This window comes from Cornus florida, unplaced genomic scaffold, assembly GCF_030987335.1.
Source record: "Cornus florida cultivar Cherokee Brave unplaced genomic scaffold, ASM3098733v1 CherokeeBrave_3.0.0_Hap2_Chr09, whole genome shotgun sequence".
Lineage (NCBI taxonomy): Eukaryota > Viridiplantae > Streptophyta > Magnoliopsida > Cornales > Cornaceae > Cornus > Cornus florida.
The window spans coordinates 84,633,621-84,657,296 of record NW_026775579.1 but is presented as its reverse complement, the minus strand read 5'-3'; the positions used below and the strand labels follow the sequence as shown (position 1 = coordinate 84,657,296).

Genomic DNA, 23,676 nt, shown 5'->3' with positions numbered 1-23,676 from the left:
ATGACAAATGTTTTGTGGGTTTGGCAACATGAGAAACTATGATGTATCTCATTCAAGTACACGTGGTGACCTCACAGTGTCACTTGGCCTTCTCTTTGAGCATGAGTTATGTGGAACTGACTATTGTGGTCTTCATTATATGGCATTTAGGAAGATCTTGACCACCTTAATTTCAATAAATCACCCACTTGTCCATCATAGGCAGTACGGGGGGTTCCTGGTGCTCGGTGAGGAATTACTATGTGATCTGAGGGTCCCATCGTAATTTTGCGATTCTGATATACCCTTATCTTCTGTTGGGAACCTGATGCAAGAAGAAGAAGAAATAGAGGGGGGAGAAATCTCAATAATAATTCATGAAAAGTAACTTCACAATGTATCAATCACCCATATAGGCATAACAATAGATTCTAATAGGAAACATAAATCCTTAAGGAAAGTAAAATATAAGTGGTCGTATTATGTTGTGACCAACATCATAATCCTCTTCCTGACTTGTGGGTTTCCTTAGCTTGGTGGCTTGACTAAGCCAGCACGGTGTGCTGTCAACCAAGTACATGATATGTACACGGTTATCACTTTTCAGGTGAACCTCAACTAACTGGCATGGCAAGTATACATATAAATAGTGGTCATTTTCCAAGCAATTTTTTCTTATAGGAGAGGATCATTGCATGTTCTATGCCAAACTAACATTTGGCTATTTTAACCTCATCTCCAGTACTCCCATCCACAGCATTCGAGGATCCGTTCACCATACTGTAAATTTTTGAATACTTTGCCCACATTAGTAACACATTCAAATTTTAATCTATTTTTTACCACCTTATGGGTCATATTAAGTATATTGTGTATTAATTCTTTTTTTCAATAATACTTAACAATAGGTTTTCATGCTCTCTTCTCTCTCTCTCTCTCTCTCTCTCTCTCCACCCCTGTCCTTTTCAGTACATTTTTAACTGTTTTTGCAGTGCCAATAGAATTTGATTCAAATAACTGGTTGAAATTGGAAATGAAGCAGAGTTTTTTCAGTGTCAAGTGAATAAAACCTATTAAACTAGTGATGCTGATTGATATTAAATTTACATGGAGGAATTATTTTGACAGGTGGACATGGTTGGCATATGTTGAATACAACTCATATAAAATTCCGCTCCTTTCAACCCCCCCCTCTAACACAATTTGAGTTGTATTTATTTTTTGTTATTTTTTTAAATCAACTTTTTTGTAATGTGAATTGCATGGTAGGTCAATGTTTGGGATGGGGTAGGTATTCTGTATGTTTCAAGATGTCAATTTAACATGCTCTTATTTATACCAGAAAGAAAATTGTGACCGTTGTTTAGACAAGTTTTGGTTCCACATTCGCAGCTTCTTTCTTTCACCCCTCCAGTTCCACATTAGTTCTTCCAATATGGGGTGTATAACTCTCTTTTTATTCAAGTACTACATTTTAGGCTTGTCAACTATCTGCTTCATTATCTGTTGGGAGTTCCAGGGTTATTATTAGTTTTTCTTTTTTCCTTTAGATTTCAGGAACTTTTCCATTTCCAGGTCTTCTGAAACAACATACTATAAGGAAATATTATTGTTCGATCACATTGAACACAATACATGGTGGACTATTTGATGTTGTGAAGAAATACACATGAAAGCTTCAGAGTGTTATTTATGTATTTTTTTGGGGTGGTCATCATGCACTTCTATTTTTGGAAGGTGTATATTAAGGTTAATTAGGCCAAGATAGGCTTTTAGTGACAAGAAAATAAGAATTAGCTGCAACTGTGGCAGTTATCTTTTAGAATTTATTGAATTCCTTTATTCGAACTGAAGGAAATAATTATATGAAAATCTCCATGCTGGAAAGGAGTTTATTATGTGTTTCTGATTTGCTACTACTTCTTTGTCTTCTTCCTCGTTTCACATTTTCTTTGTTGCTTAACAATTCATTGAAAATATAATTTTAGCTTCTTGAATTTTCAAGGTTGAAAGCTGGAAATGTCATTTTCAACTACCGGTACTTTGACAATAAGCTGCAGAGGACTGAAGGTATACGGATGCTCTTGTTTACATCTTCTTTTTTTCCTCCCTTTTTTGTGGTATTAGCAAGTAATCTTTCTTTTTTCACTTTTGGCTGGTTTCTTATTTGTTTATAATGTTAAGTTTTAATCAAGTTCTAACATCTGTGGAACAGAAGTTTTAATATCATACCTAGGTGATTGGTTCTTCCCAAGAAATCTGTGGTTTAGGCATACTGCATGTCCCGTTCTCCTCTGGGAAAATAACATCTGTATAAATAAATATATCATAAGAGGATGATAAAGTAGATGGAAAACTAATTCTGACAGTAGAAGTCCAGACAGCGAATATTGTCTTTGTATTAAACTCACACTTCATAACTTTTCTGGTTCCTTTTTTTTTTTTTTGGTGTTTGTGTGGGGGGTAAGTAACTAACACTTTATATCAATTCATCCAATCTCATAGCAGTAAAGGTTTTGTGCCTTTACATTTTGCCTAGTTGCTTGGCTGGTATACAATAGCATCTGTAGAGACATGTTGCTATGTTTGTACTGTTTAGAGTTCATCATATTCAGTATTCACCCTCAAACTGCCCTCATGAATGGAATGCCTTGACTAAGGTAAAAAGGCAATTCTTTGCTGAGATCCATTATTTTGTGCTGGTTTATTTCGAATTAAGTGATGTTTGAACATTCTACTGGGACCTAGTGAACCTAGGAGTTCTAAGTGGTGAAGAATATCAAATTATTCTGAACGGTCAAAAACATCTTTTTTTTTTTTTTTTTGGATAAGTAATAATAAATTAAAAAAGGCGTTCAATAGGGGAACGCGTCCCGTAGACATAAAAGAAACCGGGGTCTAAGGCCCCAAAGAATCCAAAAAAGAAATTAAATCAACAGAAGAGGAACACGAACTTATGTTCACATAACAAAAAAGAGAACGAATAATAAAAAGTTTTAGTGTCGTAGACGACTCCTTCCCTTCAAACATTCTACTATTTCGCTCCTTCAAGATGCACCACCAAATACAATGTGGTACAGATCTCCAATAAGCACTCACACTCCTACTCACACGACAACCTCTCCAAGCATAAATTAGCTCCTTAGTAGAGCGTGGCATAACCCAACACATGCCAAATAGGCCAAGAATGATATTCCAGCAATCGTGCGCTACAGAGCAATGCATTAGGAGATGATCGACTAACTCCCCATCCTGCTTACATAAACAACACCAATTAACAAGAAAGTTTCCCCTTTTCCTCAGATTATCGATCGTCAGAATCTTACCCCAAACAGCAGTCCATACAAAGAATGCCACCCTAGTAGGAACCATAGAACACCAAATAGTCTTCCATGGAAAATCATAGGATGCAAAATTAGATAGACATAAGAACAAAGACCTTACTGCAAAACGCCTGTCAGAGGAGGGAATCCAAATCAAATTGTCATAACCCCTGCCAATTCTTTCTTGCCGATACAATTGATCTAAGAAAATGCTCACCTCTTCCAACTCCCAATCCTGAAATGAACGCCGAAAATGAACATTCCACGTAATCCCACTATTATCAAGCTGATAACAGTTAGCTACTATGGCATGTTTATCAACTGCAATACTATATAATATGGGAAATTTACGACATAAAGGCTGGTTCCCACACCAAAGATCATCCTAAAAACGAACACAACTACCATCACGAACTCTGAATTTGATATGAGAGGAAAAGGAATCCCATCCTTTCCGAATGGACTTCTAAGCCCGAACTCCTCCCGCAATAGAAACCGGACGTGTAGTCCATCTGCCAACATCTTCCCCATACCTGCAAGATACTAATCTGCGCCAAGGACGATGTCTTTCCTTCCTATATCTTCACAACCACTTGCCTAGAAGAGCTTGATTAAAAGGAATCAATCGTCTAATACCGAGACCCCCCAATTTTATAGGCTTGCATACTTGCTCCCATCTAACAAGATGATACTTGAACTCATCTCCCCTTCCTCCCCAAAGGAAATACCTTTTAATTTGTTCAATTCTATCAGCATGGAATTTGGAACAAAGAAAGAAAATAAGTGGGAAGGCTTGATATAGTGCTCTTGATAAGAGTTACTTTACCCCCTTTAGATAAATATTGCCTCTTCCAACCTGCCAACCTTTTTACATATCTATCAAGCACAGAATCCCAACTCCCCACTAACTTGGAAGAAACCCCTAGGGGCAATCCCAAATAAGGGATAGGAAATGAGCTCACCCTGCACCTAAGAACTGCAGCTAAATAAGAGATGTCCTGTACATTCCTAACTGGGACAAGCACACTCTTGGCCACATTCACCTTTAACCCGGAAACTGCCTGAAAGCAAGCCAGAATGCATCTCAAATATCTAAGTTGAGACACATCTGCATCACAGCAAACCAGAGTGTCATCTGCAAATAGTAGATGTGAAATCTCCACCTGATTGTCAATATCTCTTCCCACCCGGAATTCCTTAATGAGACCAAGATTCTTTACCTGGCGCATGAGTCTGCTTAAGCCCTTCATAACAATAAGAAAAAGAAAAGATGACAATGGGTCACCTTATCTTATACCCCGAGAGCACCTGAAAAAACCAGCTAGAGAACTATTCACAAGAATTGAGAACTTGATAGACGAAAGACATGTCTCAATCCATGTCTTTCGTCTACTTCCAAACCCCATTCTTTTAAGCCAGTAGAGAAGGAAATTCCAGTTAACATGATCATAAGCTTTCTTAATATCAAGTTTGCATAGAACTCCAGGAACACCACTACGCAACCTTGAATCCACACATTCACCAGCAATAAGAACTGAATCAAGAATTTGCCGTTCTCCAACAAAGGCATTCTGGGAATCTGAAATAATCCCATCCATAACTTCTCTCATTCTATGAGCAAGCACCTTAGCTATGAGTTTGTAAATATAACCCACTAAGCTAATAGGACGAAAGTCCTTAATAACTGAAGCATTTCCCTTCTTAGGGATAAGGGCAATAAATGATGCATTAAGCAATTTTTCAAAAACACCAGTAGAATGAAACTCCTGAAAGGTACTCATCACTTCATTTCTCACAACTGCCCAACTTTCCATCAAAAAGCGCATAGTGAACCCGTTTGGCCCCAGGGCTTTATCCCCATTACAATTGGATAAGGCCTGAAGAACTTTTTCTTCAGTAAAAGGAAGCTCTAACCCATCACTCTCCAGTACAGAAATAGCCTCAAAAGGAAGACCATCAAGCTTAGGTCTCCCACCTAAAGGTTCTGTGTAGAGCTTCTGATAAAAAGAAACGATCCCGCTGCACACCTCTTCCTCCTTCCACAACTCCATGCCTTCAACCCGTCGACGTCCTATATGATTGCTTCTTCTGTGAGCATTAGCAAATCTGTGGAAAAATTTTGTATTACGATCTCTCTCTTTCAACCAAAGAGCCCGGGATTTTTGTCGCCACGAAATCTCCTCCATACAAGCAATCTCAGTAAGAAATGCCTGACAGGAAGCTCCCCTAGTAGAAAGAGACTCCATATTCCCACCCGCCTCCTCAAGCCGATCAATCTCAGAAAAATCAGTAAAGACTCTATTCTTCCTCTATTCAAGATTCTCAAAGACATCCTTATTCCACTGCTTAAGAGCGAGTTTGAGAGCTCTTAATTTCTGTGTTAATATGAAGCTGGGCGCACTTGTAACGATCGCTCCCTCCCACCAAGAACGAACTGTCCTTGAAAGTCCTCCACTCTCAGCCACATATTCTCGAAACGGAATGGGGTTTTTCTAGAAAACAAACCCCCACAATCCAAAACTAAAGGAACATGATCAGGGGTAACCCTTTCTAAGACCGCCTGAACAATATCTGGGAATTTTTCTTCCCACTCCCCAGAGATAAAAAATCTGTCCAATCTTGAGAGAGTAACTGGGTCTCTACCATTAGACCAGGTATAGGTTGCACCTTCCATTGGTAGATCAATGAGAAAGTGCTCATCAATGAAGTTGGAAAACTGATCCATGTCTATGGACCTTCTTCCCCAAGTAGACCTCTCTGACGGGAACCTGACTGAATTGAAATCCCCACCCAAACACCATGGTAAAGAGCATAGTCCTTGAACGTGGCTTAGTTCCTCCCAAAAAATAGATCTCTCAGCATCATCGACCGGTCCATAGGCCCCAGAAAAAACCCATCTGAAATTATCCTCTTCCATCTTAAACTCACAGGAAACAGAAAATCTCCCCTTCCACACATTCATTCTGGACAACCACCTGCTATTCCGCATAACTAAAATACCACCCGAAGAACCTGTAGCATCCAAGGCCTCCCATTCCACAAACCTTCCTCCCCACAAACTTCTAACCACTCCGTCTGTAATGGATGCCATCTTGGTTTCTTGCAAACAAACAACTTGGGCCCCCCATTTCCTTAAAGCTACCTTCACCACTCTCCTTTTATTCGGGTCATTGAGACCACGAACATTCCATGTAATGATTCGTAGCTTTATTAAAAACCAGTTGAGATTAACTCCCCTCCCCCTTTCTTCAAACTCCTACTCCTAGTCCTGCCCCTTTCCATCACCATGCCTTTCTTCTTGTCGTAATTGACATCAGAGATGAGATTCTTAATCTCGTGAATCCCTTTCCAAGACGATATGGGCTTAGTGTTTATAACTTCATTAGTGACTGCTATCTCAGTTCCAGTCACAATTGCTCGAAGAAGAGATAAAGTCTGAGCATTATTACCTTCTGAAGAAACTCTCAACAACTCATTAGTAGTTCCAATGTTATCAACCACCCAATCCCTCCCCAAATCAGTAACCTCATCATCAGGTCTCACCACTGCCAGGGGTTCCACCACTGATATGTTTGAGTCATCCTTTAGCCAAGGTTGAAGCTCAGAAAAGCAGACCTGTTGGATAGATCCCAAGTCATCAGCCACCTCCTCTTCAGTCTTTCTATCATACTCATAACCAGAACCTGAATCTGTAACATAATCACCGAATCCAACAATACTACCAACCTCATTCTCCTCATCCGTTGCAGAAGGCATACATTTAAGACCTTTCAACGCAACATTCAAACGTAACTCTTTGAACAGAGCCACAACCTCGTCATTGGATAGCTTAAACTGCAAATCTCTTCCCATACAGACTGTTACTCCTTTAGACAGATCATCTGCACTGCCAACAGTAACCAACTATCCAGGAGGATCAATCTTACAATCTTCCTTACCATTTATCCCATCATTATGTTCAGAGTTCAAAAGTGGCAACCCGTCCATCTTCTCCGTAACATCTGCATCACCCCTCATCACCTCACAGGAAGGGGTAGAAGAAGAGGGTGGATCAGTAGAGGGGCTCCGAAAATCTGAAGACATACCCGAACCGTTAGTTACCCACTTCTGCTTTTCTTTTCTTGACCACCGAACTCCAGGAAAATGGCCCTGAGATGGAGGTCTAGTGCTTCCTTTCAGCTGTGGATTAACAGAACAGGATGTAGAAGAAAAGTCAGCGCAACACTGAGAATGACGAAACCCCTCGTCAACAGGTCTTACACTAGCCTCTGCAGCAGAGAGATTCATCCATCTCCTCTTTTCCGGCGAGTTCCAGACAGTTCCGGGGTATCCATTTAAGTGTGGACTATGCGAAGTACTTATAACATGAGAGTGAGGTGGGTTGGGCTTTGATTTAAGAAAAGAGATGCGCCCCCCCCGGTAACCTTAGTCATTGAATTGCTTAAGTGTTGCCCATTACGCTTGGGCTTTGCAAAAATAAGAGAGCTCGGCTTCTCATTCAGGATTGAAATTGATAGCTGGTTGCTAGTTCCCAATTAACGGCCCTTTTAATTTTCTGAAAGCTGTTAGTTAGCCCATTAAACAAAAAAGGCCCAGAACGTGTAACAGGGCCATACTTAGGCCCATTAGTGGCTATTGCATGAGTGGCTCCATTAATGCCACGATCTTTGCCATGTGTTTGGTGATTTTTGAAACGGGCAAATCGAGATGGTGGGCGATGATCGAGGACATGATTAACACGACTCCTGGATCTGCTCTTTCTACTCGCTTCAGGCGCGTGGGCATGCAATCGGCTGTTTCCTTTGAAGCCCTGACGGAACTGTAAATTCCGGCGACCCCCTTTGATGATCGTTGCAGCACGCGGGAAGTAGGAACTCTCCCCACCTTCATAGTGAGACATCAGGAGGATATGAGGTGTGACTTCCTCAATCAAATTGACCTTAAAGGCCACTCTTTGATCCTCAACAAAGACGTACTCCGGCATCTTTTTTCCGGCGGAAACAAAGAGAAGGATTCTCTCTCCACTCGCCGAAACATCAGCCTCAACACCTCTAAATCCACCACATAGATTTTCGATTGCTTCAAATAACTTATGGCACCACAAGTGAAGGGGCAAGCCAAATAACATCACCCTCCGTATACTGCGATCTTTCATTGCAGAACATCTAACCGCGAAATACCAGATGTTGATGGATAACAATGCTTCACCCCATCTTTTCCTTCCTTCATCCAATACCCTTAAAGCCTCTTGCTTCGACGGAAACCCGAACAGAAAAAGATCGTCGGGAAGGGAAGAAACTTTTACGCCGCTTGAAACCTTCCAAGCTTTCGTAGCCCACGCCTCAATCCCTTCAATACACCCCACATCTCTGTCAAAACGACCTACTAGACATGACCGCAAAACAAATTCACGTTCCTTGATGCTTTGATGATCAACCCTAAAGACCGAGTCGCCGCCTATGGAACAACTTTTGATTTCACCATGGAAGTTGAGATGAGGTAAGGTCGCTACACTGCAATCTTATGCTTGGATGTTTGTGAAGAGAGAAAGATGAAATTGTTTCTCTTTTAAAAATAATCCTAAAGATTTCTATTGGCATAACAAAGAGGCAAAGAATAATATTTTAAAACCCTAATACCCTTAGGAGGCTTTATTTTGGATAAAAAGAGTTCTTTTTGGTTATCGGGCTTGACGGAATCACACAAGTTGTTTCCAAGTTTTGGGTTGCGTGATTCCCTTTTGATTTGCATAGATACTTTAATGCTATGTTTGGTTGGAGGGAAGGATTGAGGAGGGATGGATGGGAGGGAGGATTAAAGAAATTTTGTGTGTTTGGTTGAAGGGAATGGAAAAGAGGGAGGAAGCATGGAGGGATGCTTCATCCTTCCTTTGTAATTTTCTATCTGCCTAAAATTGTAGGGAGGAGGAGAGAGAAAGTAGGACTTTAGGATAATAACCAACAACTTTTTAATTTTCCTTTTTAACCTTTTTTTTGCATAATTTGGAATGGATATATTTTTATAATTTTATATAATGAGTGTATATTAATAAAAACAATTTAAAAACTCTTTTTCTCTTCCTTCCAACCAAACAAAAAAATGTCACCACATCCATCATTTCTACTATCTATTGCATCCAACCAAACAAAAAATGAGGGAGGCACCTTCCCTTCTCTAGGGATGCCTCATCCATCCCTTCCCCGCTCCCTTCCATCAATTTTTCCATCCCTCCAACCAAACGAAGCATAAGATTCCTTAAATATGAGATTCAGCATAGCAATTCTTTTCGAAATAATAAGATTTGAATTGTGAACTTAAGATTTTAAAACTATAGATCACCTCTACCTTTTAGAATATTTGGCATGATCTGCTGTATTATATATATATATTACCTTTTGCATTTTGATCCTCATTTTTGGTTGTTTTGGTTACTGTTTTTCATCTTTTCTCTTTGTTTTTGACATTTTCCTTTGGATGATTTTCTTCCCTGTTTTTATGATCTTTTTCTTTTTGAAATGTTTCCTTGTTTGGCACATGAAAAGAACTTATCAAGGTTAACGAACCCTAGTAATCTTAATCTTCACTTAGAAAACCATACATTCTATAACTATGTGGGATAAGGAAGCCACTTTGATCTTTTAAAATAAATCACATTGTTGGAGTTGCAATTTAGGTCCAGGGCGAATTAGGTTTTGAAGAGGGAAGAGAAGGAATGAGAAGGGAAAAAGAAGTAAAGAAGGGATGTAGAATGTCTTGACATCTCTAAAAGTGAGATTTACAATATTATTCCACGTGGTAAGCTCTCGCTAATTATGATCACTACACAAATATTTCCACATATTCCAACACTCCCCCTCAAGTTGGTGCATAGATATCTATCATTCCCAACTTGCCTACAATAGAGTGGAAGGCATTGCAACTCAAATCCTTTAGTGTACACATCAGCTAGCTGTTTTGATTTCACGAAGGGCATGCAAATCACTCCATTATTTAACTTCTCCTTGATGAAGTGTACGTCAATCTCAATATGCTTTGTTCTATCATGTTGGACTGGGTTATGCGTAGTATCAATGGTTGCTTTGTTGTTACAATAAAGTCTCATAGTTCCATCATTCATAATACCCAAATCTCTCATCAAGGTCTGAATCCACATGAGTTTGCATGCCCCATAACCTTAACCCCGTATTCTAGTTCAGCATTGGACCTAGCCAGTACTGATTGTTTCTTGCATGCCCTTCGTGAAATCAGGAAAGTCTCATCATCAACCGAGCCTACACAACCTGCATCTGTAAAAGCCTCCAGAAGCAAATGTCCGTGATAGATCATGCACGGTCTCTAAATGAGTGGTGCGAGGATCATGCATAAGTTGTTTGGATAGATCGAGCTTGGCTTGGATCAATCGATTGTTGCCTAAAGTCAGTAAAACACGCGTTTCCAAGTCCGGGTGGTCTCTAAACCCTCCAAAACTCACCCAAAACGTTTCTAACTAATATCCAATCATTCCAACACTATAAATATGTGTACTACTGTTAGCTGCACCACATATGAGAGATTGAGAGTTCTTTATATCGTACAGTTAGAACTAAATACAAAACCGTATATTGTTATCGTGTGATTGATTGTTTAAATCAAGAAAAATCTGTGAAGATGATTAACCACAACATCCATCCATGAATAGTTGGTTCGTGAGACGGCAAACAATCACTATAAGAAGAGTGAATCGTGTTAGGTAACGGATACGTTGACCGATGGTAGCAAAACTTAGGTGGAGTGCCTGACGTGAGTTTGGATCAAAGGTAACGTTGATCATTGTTAGGGGTCAATATCTCGGGTTGTACTCTCCTAGAGTATAAAGGATTCTTTCCTTGTGGCTGCCTCGTGGTTTTTCCCTTTAGGTTTTTTTCACGTAAATCTCTGTGTCCATGATTTACACTGCTTACTGCTTTATGGTTTGGATTGTTTGATTATTCACATGAGCATGATTAATTAATTGGTTGATGATATTGGTTAAGGCTAAAATCAAGCAAATATTTATCAAAGTATGGATAGGACCTATTCAAACTCCCTCTAGGTCTTAATGAACCCATAACACCTATTATAACTTGGGTTTACAATTGCTATCAGAGCATATAAAATCTATGTCACTGTTTTTTTTTTTCTCCTTTCCTGAATCTGTTGTATTCGGGCATCTATTTTGTATCATATCGATGTATCCACAATTATGCCATATGGCAGAAGGCATGGTTTCCTTCTAAGTATCAGTTGGAAACATGTTCAATGAGAACTTATTTCAGCTGTAACTGATTATGATTAGGACTGCAAATTCTAAAGTTTGCCCACCCCCCAACCCCCACAAACACACCCCCCCCCCCCCCCCCCCATTTTATAGTGAACATCTAACCTAAAATCAATGGCTGCACTCCTGGAAGCTTCTAGCCTAGGATCTTTACCTGTTCTAAATTTGTTTACTTAGGACAGATACAGAAGTCAATGGTATGGACACAAGGTACATGAAGACCTACTGGTAATTGAAACCTTTAGACATTTTTGCTTCGATACTTGCAAAAATAAAAAAGTGATTTTAATATTTGGACAGACCTTGGTGTCAGTGTCTAAACTGTATGAAGCTCGATGTTTGCTTGGTGCTTTGTCATGCATGCTTATCTAAAATCACTTCTACTCTATGCGTATCACCTGTCCATTTTAAATTACTTTTGTTGTGACTATTTCTTTAATAATTGATAGTGATTTTTTTTTTTCCTACCTGATTGTAAACTGTAGATATTTTTTTCTTCTTATACCTCGAAACCCTAGTTGTTTGATATAATAGATGTTTTGCGTCTTGTATGGTAACGGTTTTCAGAAACCAGCGTTTTCTTTTGATTTTGTTAGTTATTAGTAGTAAAAAGTATATTTGCAGCTCCCCCTGTCCTTTCCATCCAAAGAAGAAGAAAAGTAATAATAAAAAAAAAAAAAAAGAAAAAAAAACATGGCAATCATTACTTGAAGGTTGGTGTATGAACCTGATATGTACTTTTAACATGCAGTGACTGAAGATTTCTCCTGTCCATTCTGCTTGGTAAAATGTTCAAGCTTTAAGGTAAACATGATGCCAAGTATAATTACTTATTTTTTTCTGAATGAAAAATAACTGATCATATATAGCTTTGTTGTCACACTTACTAGAAAAACTTAATTCGTTGTAGGGTCTGAGACATCACTTGTCCGCATCACATGATCTTTTCAACTTTGAGTATTGGGTTGGTAAACTTCAGGAATCTGTAATGGCATTTGATCATTTTGTTCTTTTGAATCTTAGCTATTTACCTTGTTACTATTGTGTAGGTAAATGAAGAGTATCAAGCGGTGAATGTATCTGTAAAAACTGATATATGGAGATATGAGGTTAGAACACTATTTCCACCCTGAAACACTATGGAAGATTAATAGTATTTGATTTGTCTACTCCTGAATGTTTGTACTTCATATTGAGAAGTACTTCCATGAAGATAAATATATGTATAAACACACATGTTCACACATTATATGTATGTATATGCATCTAGATACTAATTTCTTAATTTACTTTACAAATACACTTTCCTGTGAATTTTGCATATATTCTTGATGAAGAAACCACAGCACAGTGCAAATTTGCTGTTATTCATGCAGCACGAGGCTCTGTGTAGATGACAGGAATGAGAGACGGGGAATGAAAATCCATTACTAGGGCTGGGATGCCTAGTAGTGTAATATACAAGTCTAACCACCAAAACAAGAAAAGGTTTTTGCTATTCACTATAGTCGAGCATTTGGACACATTAAGAATTGTCCTAAAAACAAGATTGATCCAATTTTAGTTCGATAATGATTTATGAATTAAAATTGTTTTCTTTTGGTAATTTGGCTGTTCAATTCATTGACGATTCAATTAACATTAAAGGATAATTATTTACTTTTTATTCATTTAAATATAATATTTTCCTAGGGTTTCATTGAGTTGGACTATGATTTGAGTTGAACTCTTATTCGACTGGGGTAAGGTAAGATTACGAAACCAAGTCACTGTCATCGTATAATCAATTATAATCGGACCAAAATTCAAACTTTCATAGGTCTAAGCTTGCTAAATTTGATGGTTAAATATGGATTTGAGTTAGATTTTAGTAAATTTCACTGATATAATTTTTTTTTTTTTGATAAATAAAAGTGTATTAGAAGGCGTTCAAAAGGGGAACGCATCCCAAGAGCTGTACAAGAACCATGAACACAAACCAAAAAAGCCTAGGGATCCAAAGACCCCAAAAAAACCAAAAGCTCCTCAACGGAAGAACAATCTCTCCCCATGCCCCAACTAAAAAGAGAACAAATAATAGAATACTTAAGAACCCCAATGGGTAATTCCTCCCTAGCAAAGGATCTTCTATTGCGCTCTTTCCATAAACACCACCAAATGCATAGCGGAGTTGCCCTCCAAAAGTCACGAACTCGAGGCCCCACCATCTGCCCCCTCCAAATATCGATAAGACCTCGAGAGGTCCGAGGCATAACCCACTGAACACCAAAAAGACCCAACATAAGACTCCAACAGTCATAGGCCACTGGGCAGTGCAAGAGAAGGTGGTCCACACACTCTCCATCGGTCATACATAGACAACACCGATTAACAATGACCTGTCCCCTCTTCCTCAAATTGTCCAGAGTCAGGATCTTGCCCCAAGCAGCAGTCCACACAAAAAACGCGACCCTAAGAGGAGCCTTCGAATGCCAAACCGTTTTCCATGGATAAGAGGGAGCTTGAAAACTGGAAAGATGGAATAATATGAATTTTCAATTCTAAATTAATAATATGAATTTTCAATTCTAAATTTTTTTTTTTTGATAAGTGGTTTTGTTTGGTTTGTTGATAAATTATTGATATATATTTTTTATAACAATGACAGTATTTTTAATACTAATTGTCATTGTTAAGATTTTGAGAGGTTGACCAAAACTAACATGGGATGAACTGATGAAGTTATTAGAAATGATTTTTGAAAAGTTAAATATAATAGGAGAAATAACTTTTTAATAGAAAAGAATGGGAAAAAAGAAAAAAGAAAAAAAGAATTCACGTATCACAGCTATATGGAAGGAAGACAAGGGTAATGATGATCATTGTTAAGACTGAAACTTCACTTGTATAGTTATAGTAATTTAAGTTTTGTCAGCAGTATTTATATTTTCTCGTGAGTTTTGGATAATAAAATTATTTTTTTAATTCTTTAGTTAACTATTAAATAGTTATGAGAAATGGTTATAGATTGTCTTGTTCTTGTATTCATGCTTTGGTTCTCACTAGGGTTTGCAATTCTATCCCGTGCTGCCAAGCCCCTAATGGAATGGGTTTGGACATGTTATAAATTTTAATTAAAGTAGGGACAGGTTTAGGAATAATAGTTGAAATTTGTGGCCTCCGCTGCCTTGGCCTAGCCCATTTAGTTTAAAGCTATATATAAAAACATATTTATATTTTATTGAGATTTTGTTCTTTTCATTGTTTTTAGTGCTATTTTAGATTAGTAACTACAAAGTTAACTAAATTTGTTATTATAATTATTAAGTCTTTTTTTTTTTATATTTAATTTTTCTATGTTAAAATTTGAATTATTCATAATGGGACACCTGAATGGTCCCCAGCCCTGAAATGGAGCTGGTTTGGGAATTTGATTTTCTTTGTGGGCCGGGTTTGGGATATGGTGCCCCATCCCAAACCCGTCTTGTTGACATGCCTAATTCTCACATAGATTGACAATGGAATTAACCTGCTGGGAATAAGTATCCACTCTTTGGGGGAAATTACTTTCTTGAAGGAATGGGATTTCCTTCAACAACACATCCTAATTTGATAATTGGGTAGATAAAAATATTGATTTCCATTCCAACGCATCATTCCTGCAATCTCATATTTTCCTTTTAGATTCCGTACCCTCATTTAATTGTCGTCCAATGTCCTCCAGTTATATGACATAAAGTTGTAAAATGCTATGGGTAGCTTATGCTAATAACCTTTGTCATCTTGCACACTAACCTTGATATGGGAAAAATTGCCATTTTTTCAACTGCTAACTGGTGCTTCATGTCTTTTCCTTGATGCATTGACATGTGCAAGGTGCAAACCAATATATACAAATTTTTCGAAGTGGTATGAGATGAAAATGCATTTCTTTTTTATGTTACATGTCTGATTTTTCTTTTGCTGTGTGGTTAGATTGTTGCAGATGGTGTTGATCCTAAGCAACAAACATTTTTCTTTTGGTAAGTTATTATTTTTCTTGGTTTAGAATCAAATAGTTCCTTTGAGTCTGATGTCACTTCAATATGAATGCCCACTGAAGTTTGTGAACACAATATATGTACAGTTCAAAGCCGCCAAGACGTAGAAAACTGAGTAACCTAATTCAAAATGCAAAGCATGTGCGACCACTCGTCTTGGATTCAGACTTCCCTACAGCAATCGATGACCTTCAGGACAAGACTGATGGTACTGTTTCTTTTGTCTCTCTCTCTCTCTCTCTCTCTCTCTCTCTCTCTCTCTCTCTATTGTTTTTTGACTCAATTATTTTTAGAATTGGAGAACTAATTGTTATTACTTTGTGCAAAATATGCCCATGTGATACTTCTAACTGAGTGATTTAATGCACTTCATGGTAGAAGTAGGCTGATATTGGAAGGACATATGATTGAACTCATTTGTTGTAACTTTTTGTGTCCTATAAAGACTCTCCAGAATGATGGCTACTAACATTTGTTTGGATGATGATTCTTTTTAGCTCAAAAGAAAAAAGGATAAGTAGTTATGATATCTGTAGTAGTATTTCTTATGCTCATTTTTAAATTATTGAACAGTCAGTCTTGAGTCTCCGGCTAGTAATTCCATAGTAGGTGATACAGTTGTTTTTTTAGTGGGAATGATTTGCATGATGCTATTCCAGGTGTCGCAGAGTTTATGGACTGTGATGCATCCAGCCCAAATGTCACAGGGGTTTCAACTGCTACAGCTCAATCATTTGTAGATCCTGAATGCGTTCAATCAGTACCTGGAAGCAACCTTGCACCTCCTGCCATGCTACAATTTGCAAAGACAAGGAAGTTATCTATCGAACGTTCAGACCCTAGAAAGTATGTCACCGATCTGTCTGTTTTATTTATTGATTTTATTTATTTACTTTTATCGTCTTTGCATTAATTTTGCAGAAATTTTAGTATGTTGTTAAGAAAAGATGAAGAATTATATGCTAGAATAGTTAACTAGTCATAGTTAAAGCATCACCTAGTGTACACCGTACTGCCTGCCTCCTACACTAGGCCCTACATGGTTTGCAGCGTTCTGCCAGGCTGTCTAAGTACATGCAAGTAGTGGCAATCACCTAGACATGCTTGGTAATGTACGGAAAGGCTGTGTGGTTTGACCTTTGGAACACTTGTTTTGACCAATTGCCACATTATGATAACGTGGAACCCTCAAGATTAGATGATTTTTATCATATGACTTTCAGAGCTTGCGAAGCAGTGTCTCAACTGGTTCCACCTTGAACATAAATTGCTGCGTTATGTCAAATCATAATGGGTATGCAGCAGCACTTACGTTTGGACTAAAGCCTTGTAAACGAACTCAATTCAGGACTTTCTATGACATTACAAACTCGATTCAGGACTTTCTATGACATCTATGACTGCTTATTTCCAGTAGATATTGCAAGGGCACAAACTTTTTAACTTTTTGAAGGAATAGTTTTGACCCATCTTTTCATCTTTCCAAGACATGCCACCTTTTTCAAGGCTTTAGGTGGTAGTTTACTATCATTTTAATTAAATCTTCTGGGTTTGAGTCAGGTTTTAGGTCCAGACATTTTGTATCTTTCTAAATAACTATTATTTTTAACAAGTCATGTATTTAGTTGCATGAGTTTGGATCTGATCTTGCTTCTTTTTTTCTCTCCCTTTCAGCCGGGCCCTCCTGCAGAAGCGCCAGTTCTTTCACTCACACAGAGCTCAGGTGTTAAGTCCTCGATACCTGATTTATGATTTTTTTTGCCCTCATCTCTGTTTATTGTGAATATCTGCCTAATTTCCGGGTTCACATACATAAGCCAGTAGCTATTTTCTTGTAGAAGTACTTATTTTGACAATTTCTCTCGCATTTCTAGCATTGTACCACTATCACATTTTCTATTTTTGGTAATGCTTATGTTTTTCTTGCATAGTTCTTGGGGTAGTTTCTAATCTTTTTTTTTTTTTTCTTTTTTCAAGTATGCGTGTTTGTGTGTGTGTTGAAGGGAGGGGGGATCGAGAACTTTTTAGAAATACATGGATATTTATGGTTAATTGTTCGGAATTTGACGCAAACAATTAATATCTTGGAAACATACATCTAGAATTAGTTTGAGAATTTCAGGTTGCGAGGAAATGTGTTGGATTGAGAAAAGGGATGTAGTTAAGTAAATAATGTAGAGAAGTTGATGACGAATCCTTCTGAGGGAAGAGAAACGGAATATAAATTAGAAAACCAGCCCGGATGAGCCCAAATCAACCCCACCCACACCCCCAAAAAGAAAGAAAGAAAGAAAGGGAAATATAAAGCAAACTGAACAAGATCCACAATGGGGGTGGAAAACAGAAAGTAAAATGCCAAATATTGAGTAGGAATGTGCTGAAATATCATAGCATAGTGACATTTGCTTATAAATAAAACATTGAGACGTTCACAAGTCTGATCCAAACTTTTCCAGCAGAAATATTTTGCTTTAATTTTTCCCTTTCTTTTCCATTTTTCTAGCATAGTTTGTTTGTCTGTTGGTTGGGGCTGTTCCACCCTTTCACCCAGCAATCGGGATAGCAATGTGGAGTCTAACTCTGTCTGGGTGGACTACACATGCTTCTATGTATACTTTATATATAACATGCTTCTATCTACACATGCTTTTTGAATTTTTTTAGATAAATGTTCTGGGTTATAGATAGTAGTTTTATTAAAGTTGTGGTCTATAACATTTGAAGTAAACTTTGTAATGGGGCTTGATTATTGTGGAAAATGTCTTCAATGTTTCTTTGGGCCCCTTGGTGCTCTCTTTGCTTAGTATAATTAATGCAGAACAGAAAATTGACTGGGTTATTAAAACTGATGTTAAGACTCCAAAAGAGAGAAAAAAACAAAATCAAAACACCAAAAATACTAAAAGTTTCTTTTTCTCAATGAAAGCACAAAAAGTTTATGTTTCACATTCTGCTCTTGCTGTCATTATTCAGTTTCTGTTGTTTCTGTTTCACTTGTTGATGTTTCTTGCTTGATGTTTTCGGCCAGTCACATCATTCATCAACATTTGCAAAAATAGAATATTCCTATTTAACAGTTCCAATTTTTCAATCACAACATTTAATAATAACAATTCTGGGAATCATACATCCACATATCTGAGATTGACATTTTTCTTGTGATCGAAGCCGATGGGATTGGAGCAAGTATTGTCAGATCGGGATAGTGAGGATGAAGTTGATGATGATGTTGCAGATTTTGAAGATCGCAGGGTATGTTTGATGATTATATGCACTATTTTTGTTTTTAATTTTGTATTCTTTCATGTGTATAGCAACCGTTTACTAAAGTATATGTGTAGTCCAGTGCATTTATTGGTATGTCTGTTGGAATTTTGATCCCATTCTGCATTGTAAATGAGTATCTGAACATGTAATGATTGACCAGTTGGTTAATGTTCAGAAGCATAATTTCTGAGGCTTATTGGTACGTCATTTTTGACTACTTTTTAGAATCTTTAGGTTTAATAAGAAAAATAATTAGAAAAAGTTAAGGTAATTAAATCATGTAATTTTCTTCAATATCCTATCAAATGCAAAGTAATAGTTAAGAAGTTTCTATTTATTATTTGTGTCATTTGCAGTTTGACAGCACATTGTTGGTTCCTCAATTTGATCCTTTGGGAGGGTAGAAGTAATAAATTTGTCAATAAATTATTGTTGTGAAGTCCTTGGAATTTTATTGATGTAATTTAAGAGGATCTTAATGAGTTTGCACTACATAACCAATAGTTTTGGTTCTAGAAAGAGGTTAATGGCAAGCCACACTTTTTGGCCAGCAATGCTCCTCCTATGAATCTGGCACATTTACCAATGGGTTGGTGGTAGGTGAGACAGTCATGTAATCAGTTCAAACCCTTATGGATCACACTTCAATTCATAAAAGCAATCGGAATTAGATGCAATAAGGCTTGCTTTGGTTTTTCTTATTGTTTTCTTTTGTTATTTTAAAGTAATAATGAATTTTAAGGCAATAAAATCCGGAGATAACTCAATTTGAACTGTTAGTTCATCATTGATTTTATATGATTGACCTATAAGGTTGCAAATTTACTATCTTGGAAGTCTGACGTGCAAAGTGACGATCTAATGAGAGCATCACACTAGGTTACTTAAGCCCCAGGTTGTGCCTTAAGGTATTCTCCTTGGGCCTCAGCTTGAGGTTTAATTGCAGAAACTCTTAAATAGATGTCTGATTTGGCAGTGTGGTTTAAGTCCTCCTTTGTCCTGCATCCTATATCAAGATATTCTGATCTTAGTCCTCATGAAAATATCAACATTGACACACTGATGCGTTGCAGATGCTTGATGATTTTGTGGATGTCACCAAAGATGAGAAGCAAATGATGCATCTCTGGAACTCTTTTGTGAGGAAGCAACGGTAATAAAGTTCCTCCACTTCCTTTTGGATTGTTTTTGTTATCTCACTCCTTTTTTAGTCTCTGTCTGTGTGTCTCTCTCTCATGCACATGCGTACTCCAAAGCATATAATGATGACTAATGCTTGACGAGCATGATATCAGAGGCCATCCAGTTACATAGCTTCATGAACCTCCAAGAAATGGAAAATGCTCTATATTCTTGCACGTTATATATATATATATATATATGATTGTGTGGAATCTGACTGTGTCTATTGGTTGGGATATGCAATTAGCATGTTTTTATGAGATTATGGGTTCTTTTGGCGGATCTCTACAATTGACATAATTAGTGTGTCTTGTGCCCAATTCTGCATTTCTAACATGTATACTCTTTTTTTTATTTATTATTTTTTTTGGCATTTTTAAGGCCTGGTTTTGATTGTGATGTTTGCAATGCTGCGTTTTTTGTTCATATACTCCATTATTTAGCATTTTTAGGGCTGCTTTGGCTGTTGTGATGTTTAAACACCGATTTTGACAGTTTATTCGTCATGATGGTAGGGTGCTGGCAGATGGCCATATTCCTTGGGCATGCGAGGCATTTTCAAACTTGCATGGACAAGATCTTGTCCGCACACCGGCCCTGCTTTGGTAGCTTTCTCTCCTCCTTGTCTTTAAGTTGTGGCATTGGACACTTCTAACCTATCCTTTTCTGTAATTGTTCTTCCCCCGGTGCTTTTGCTTAGCATTTGCCTGTCTTCATATGTGCATGTTCACTAATGACATATTAAAGTATGTATGTTTTGGTTCAACTCCTCTTCTAAAACTTGATTCATTAATGCAAGTTTAGGTGAGTACAACTTGCCAATTTCTCCGGTACATGTGCTGCTGATCTGGACACACTTTTGTATATGCATCTCTTGAAATGGTGTAGAACAAAGAGCAATTGAAAATTTGTTGCAAGGTGTTAATCTGCAAGCCCATTAACGCCTGACGAGCCTCCCTAATCTGACGATTACCTTTTTAAATAAATTATGAAAAAAAAAAAACCATTTAACTGTGAATGAGATCTATACACAAATGAGTTATTTGCTTTCATGGAACTTAATAAAACACTGACAGGGGATGTGATTAGACTTTTATTGTGCCCTGCAAACTTGAGTCTGGACCACTCTAACTCCAACTAAACAATGTTATTTTTCATGAGAAGATAGAAAATTGCCTTTATCACTGTCCTTAAATTGAAGGTTGTACCATATTTAAAATTTATTAGGCATTTGATTTAATAAATCAATAAACTTTGACTTGTTGCTATCATCTTTCAGTCTTATCTAGACATGCCAATCAATCTTATTGAACACTCCTTTGTTACCTAGTGGACTACCTGAGGTTATTTGTTGAATGGACTAATCGTCTTTTTCTTAAAATCTTCACTCATCTAACTGGTCATCTATACTTTAGCTTACATGATGAAATTTGTTGTTTCTTTGCTGCCCATTGTCGATATTTTCATTGAGCATATTAAATTTCTGCCCAGTATATGATTTCTAGGGGAAGAAATTTGTTATTGAGCCAACTGGTGTCTCCTTCTCGCACATGGGAGGTTGAGGTGAAAGTCTACAATACCTCAGAGGTTCCAAGCCATTGGATGTGGTTGTGGGACCCACCTGATGGATGATTCAACCGCTAAGAGGCCCCGGGGGTACGGTAGCCCCGGGTTATTGTAGACTTTCTCGAGGTTGAGGGTTCAAGTCCCCACTCAGACAGTAGTGTGTCTTACTGTTTAAAAAAAAAAAAAAAAAAACCATTAAAAGAGCTAAACTGAGGAATCCAACTCGCTTTGGCTGATAGACAGAATACCAGACATCCACAACCCCCGAACTTCCTCTTCCCTTCCCCCCTAAAACGAAACAGAAAAAGGAAGGGGGAAAAGAAGAAGAAAAAGGAAGGGGAAGAAGAAGCAGAAGAAGAAGAAGAAGAAGAAGAAGAAGAAGAAGAAGAAAATTTACAGCCTTATAACCATGCAGCTCCCGTGGAGATTTTGCTTCACACCTTGTTTAATGAACTTTGGCCGATATAAGTTGTGCATCATCACTTGTAAAACTCCACGGGAGCTCATTTAACTTGCAGATTAGCAAGTTAACATGCACTCATTGCAACACACCTTTCCTTTTTTCTCATTTGGAACATGATGATCTTCACACCAGAAGCACATTTTTTGCTTATATTCTTGACTATATTTCACAAGCAATGCATTCAGTCACTTGCCTTTGTGAGCTTGAGTATCTAATCTTGTCATTGTTAAGGTATATCATGGATGTCAACAGTCTTGCCATCACAGCTTGATCCATTTCAGTGAACTTATATAATGGCTTGACTTACTCTAAACGTTGTTTTATGGTCCTATTTTATACATCTAACAGTAATGGACATACTGTGTACTATTAGGTATCTCTTGGTATGCCTATGCCGTTCTTGTTTTGCATTCCGTACTTCATGCTAACAATCCACATCATGCCATTTGCATATAACTTGGATCCTCGTCAATATGAAGCATCAGTTCTTTATATCATCACAAACTTACAGGTTGCTTTTAGACGCCCGGCACTTTGAAGAATCAAACAGAACTTGTAATAGATAATATCAAGCTCTCTGGTATAGGCATTTATCTCTCGGTTTGGGTCATTTAGTGACTCAAATCATGCAAAATTGCCACTTCTGAATGTTGCTATTGTGTTATTATTAGTAAAATATAACTATTTCACATAAATACTAGATTCTATTTCTTATTTATGTGGTTCCATCATGCAAGCTCTGGGCAAAATTTTCTATATATATAATATGCTCTGAATTATTAATGTTCTTGTATGGTTGTGGCAGGTGTTGGAGATTATTTATGATTAAACTGTGGAATCATGGTCTTCTTGACGCTCGAACCATGAACAATTGTAATATAGTGCTTGAAAAGTGCCAGAGTGATAACATGGATGCTACTAGAAGCTAAAGCTGTGATGATCTATATATCGGTGTAGGGAAATACATTGACGGTGATGAGAATAAGCTTCCTGATTAATTTAGGGACCTCTATCACCAAATTTGTAGCATTTTGTTGTACTATGTTCAACTCCATTCAACTTTTGTATGTCCGAGGCATAGCCTGTATAGATTTCTTTTTGTTCTTATTTATGGCAGTAAGAATTGTGTACTTGATCTGTTCGCCCTCATTTAAGTGCCAGACATTCATTTTAATCGCTATGTTGCAATGGGCTATGGTACATGTACATGTACAACTGATCAAGCTGTTACGGAACTTATCTCGGATGTGTTTAGGGCAAATATTTTAACTCGTTAAAAATTGCACATTTTTCTTTTAGAAAATTGATTGATAGTTTCTTCAAAAAAAAATTATAGTAAAAACTTAATTTCAAAACAATATTGCATAGTCTTGGATCGGACTTGGATCATCTAACTTAAAACTCCGGATATATCTTCTTCTTTTTTTTTTTAATTAGTAAAACTCTGGATATATCTGCGGCCTATGTTAAACCACCTATGTTAAACAACTTCAGCTAATTTAATAAATAGCCTATGTTAAATCACTTAAGCTAATTTAACAATGTTTTAAGATAAAAAAAAATCTTAACGATGTTCTCTCT

General features: G+C 37.4%; 1 protein-coding gene across 5 annotated transcripts in view; it reads left to right on the top strand.

Moving 5' to 3' along the window:
- LOC132274801 (polycomb group protein EMBRYONIC FLOWER 2-like) overlaps window positions 1–23,225 on the top strand; it is a 35,880-nt gene extending 12,655 nt beyond the window's left edge. For 3 of the 5 annotated variants that reach the window (XM_059776134.1, XM_059776132.1, XM_059776137.1), the window contains 12 exons: window positions 1,985–2,049; window positions 12,350–12,402; window positions 12,509–12,562; window positions 12,648–12,707; window positions 15,553–15,599; window positions 15,704–15,825; window positions 16,277–16,463; window positions 17,292–17,340; window positions 18,786–18,869; window positions 19,958–20,037; window positions 20,582–20,671; window positions 22,901–23,225. In XM_059776134.1, the coding sequence (XP_059632117.1) occupies window positions 1,985–2,049; window positions 12,350–12,402; window positions 12,509–12,562; window positions 12,648–12,707; window positions 15,553–15,599; window positions 15,704–15,825; window positions 16,277–16,463; window positions 17,292–17,340; window positions 18,786–18,869; window positions 19,958–20,037; window positions 20,582–20,671; window positions 22,901–23,024 (1,015 nt within the window). In that variant the 3' untranslated portion in view covers window positions 23,025–23,225. Of the gene's footprint in view, window positions 1–1,984; window positions 2,050–12,349; window positions 12,403–12,508; window positions 12,563–12,647; window positions 12,708–15,552; window positions 15,600–15,703; window positions 15,826–16,276; window positions 16,464–17,291; window positions 17,341–18,785; window positions 18,870–19,957; window positions 20,038–20,561; window positions 20,672–22,900 lie in introns of all 5 variants that reach the window. The other 2 variants (XM_059776135.1, XM_059776133.1) reach the window with 2 other exon arrangements.
- Window positions 23,226–23,676: the final 451 nt, after the last annotated feature.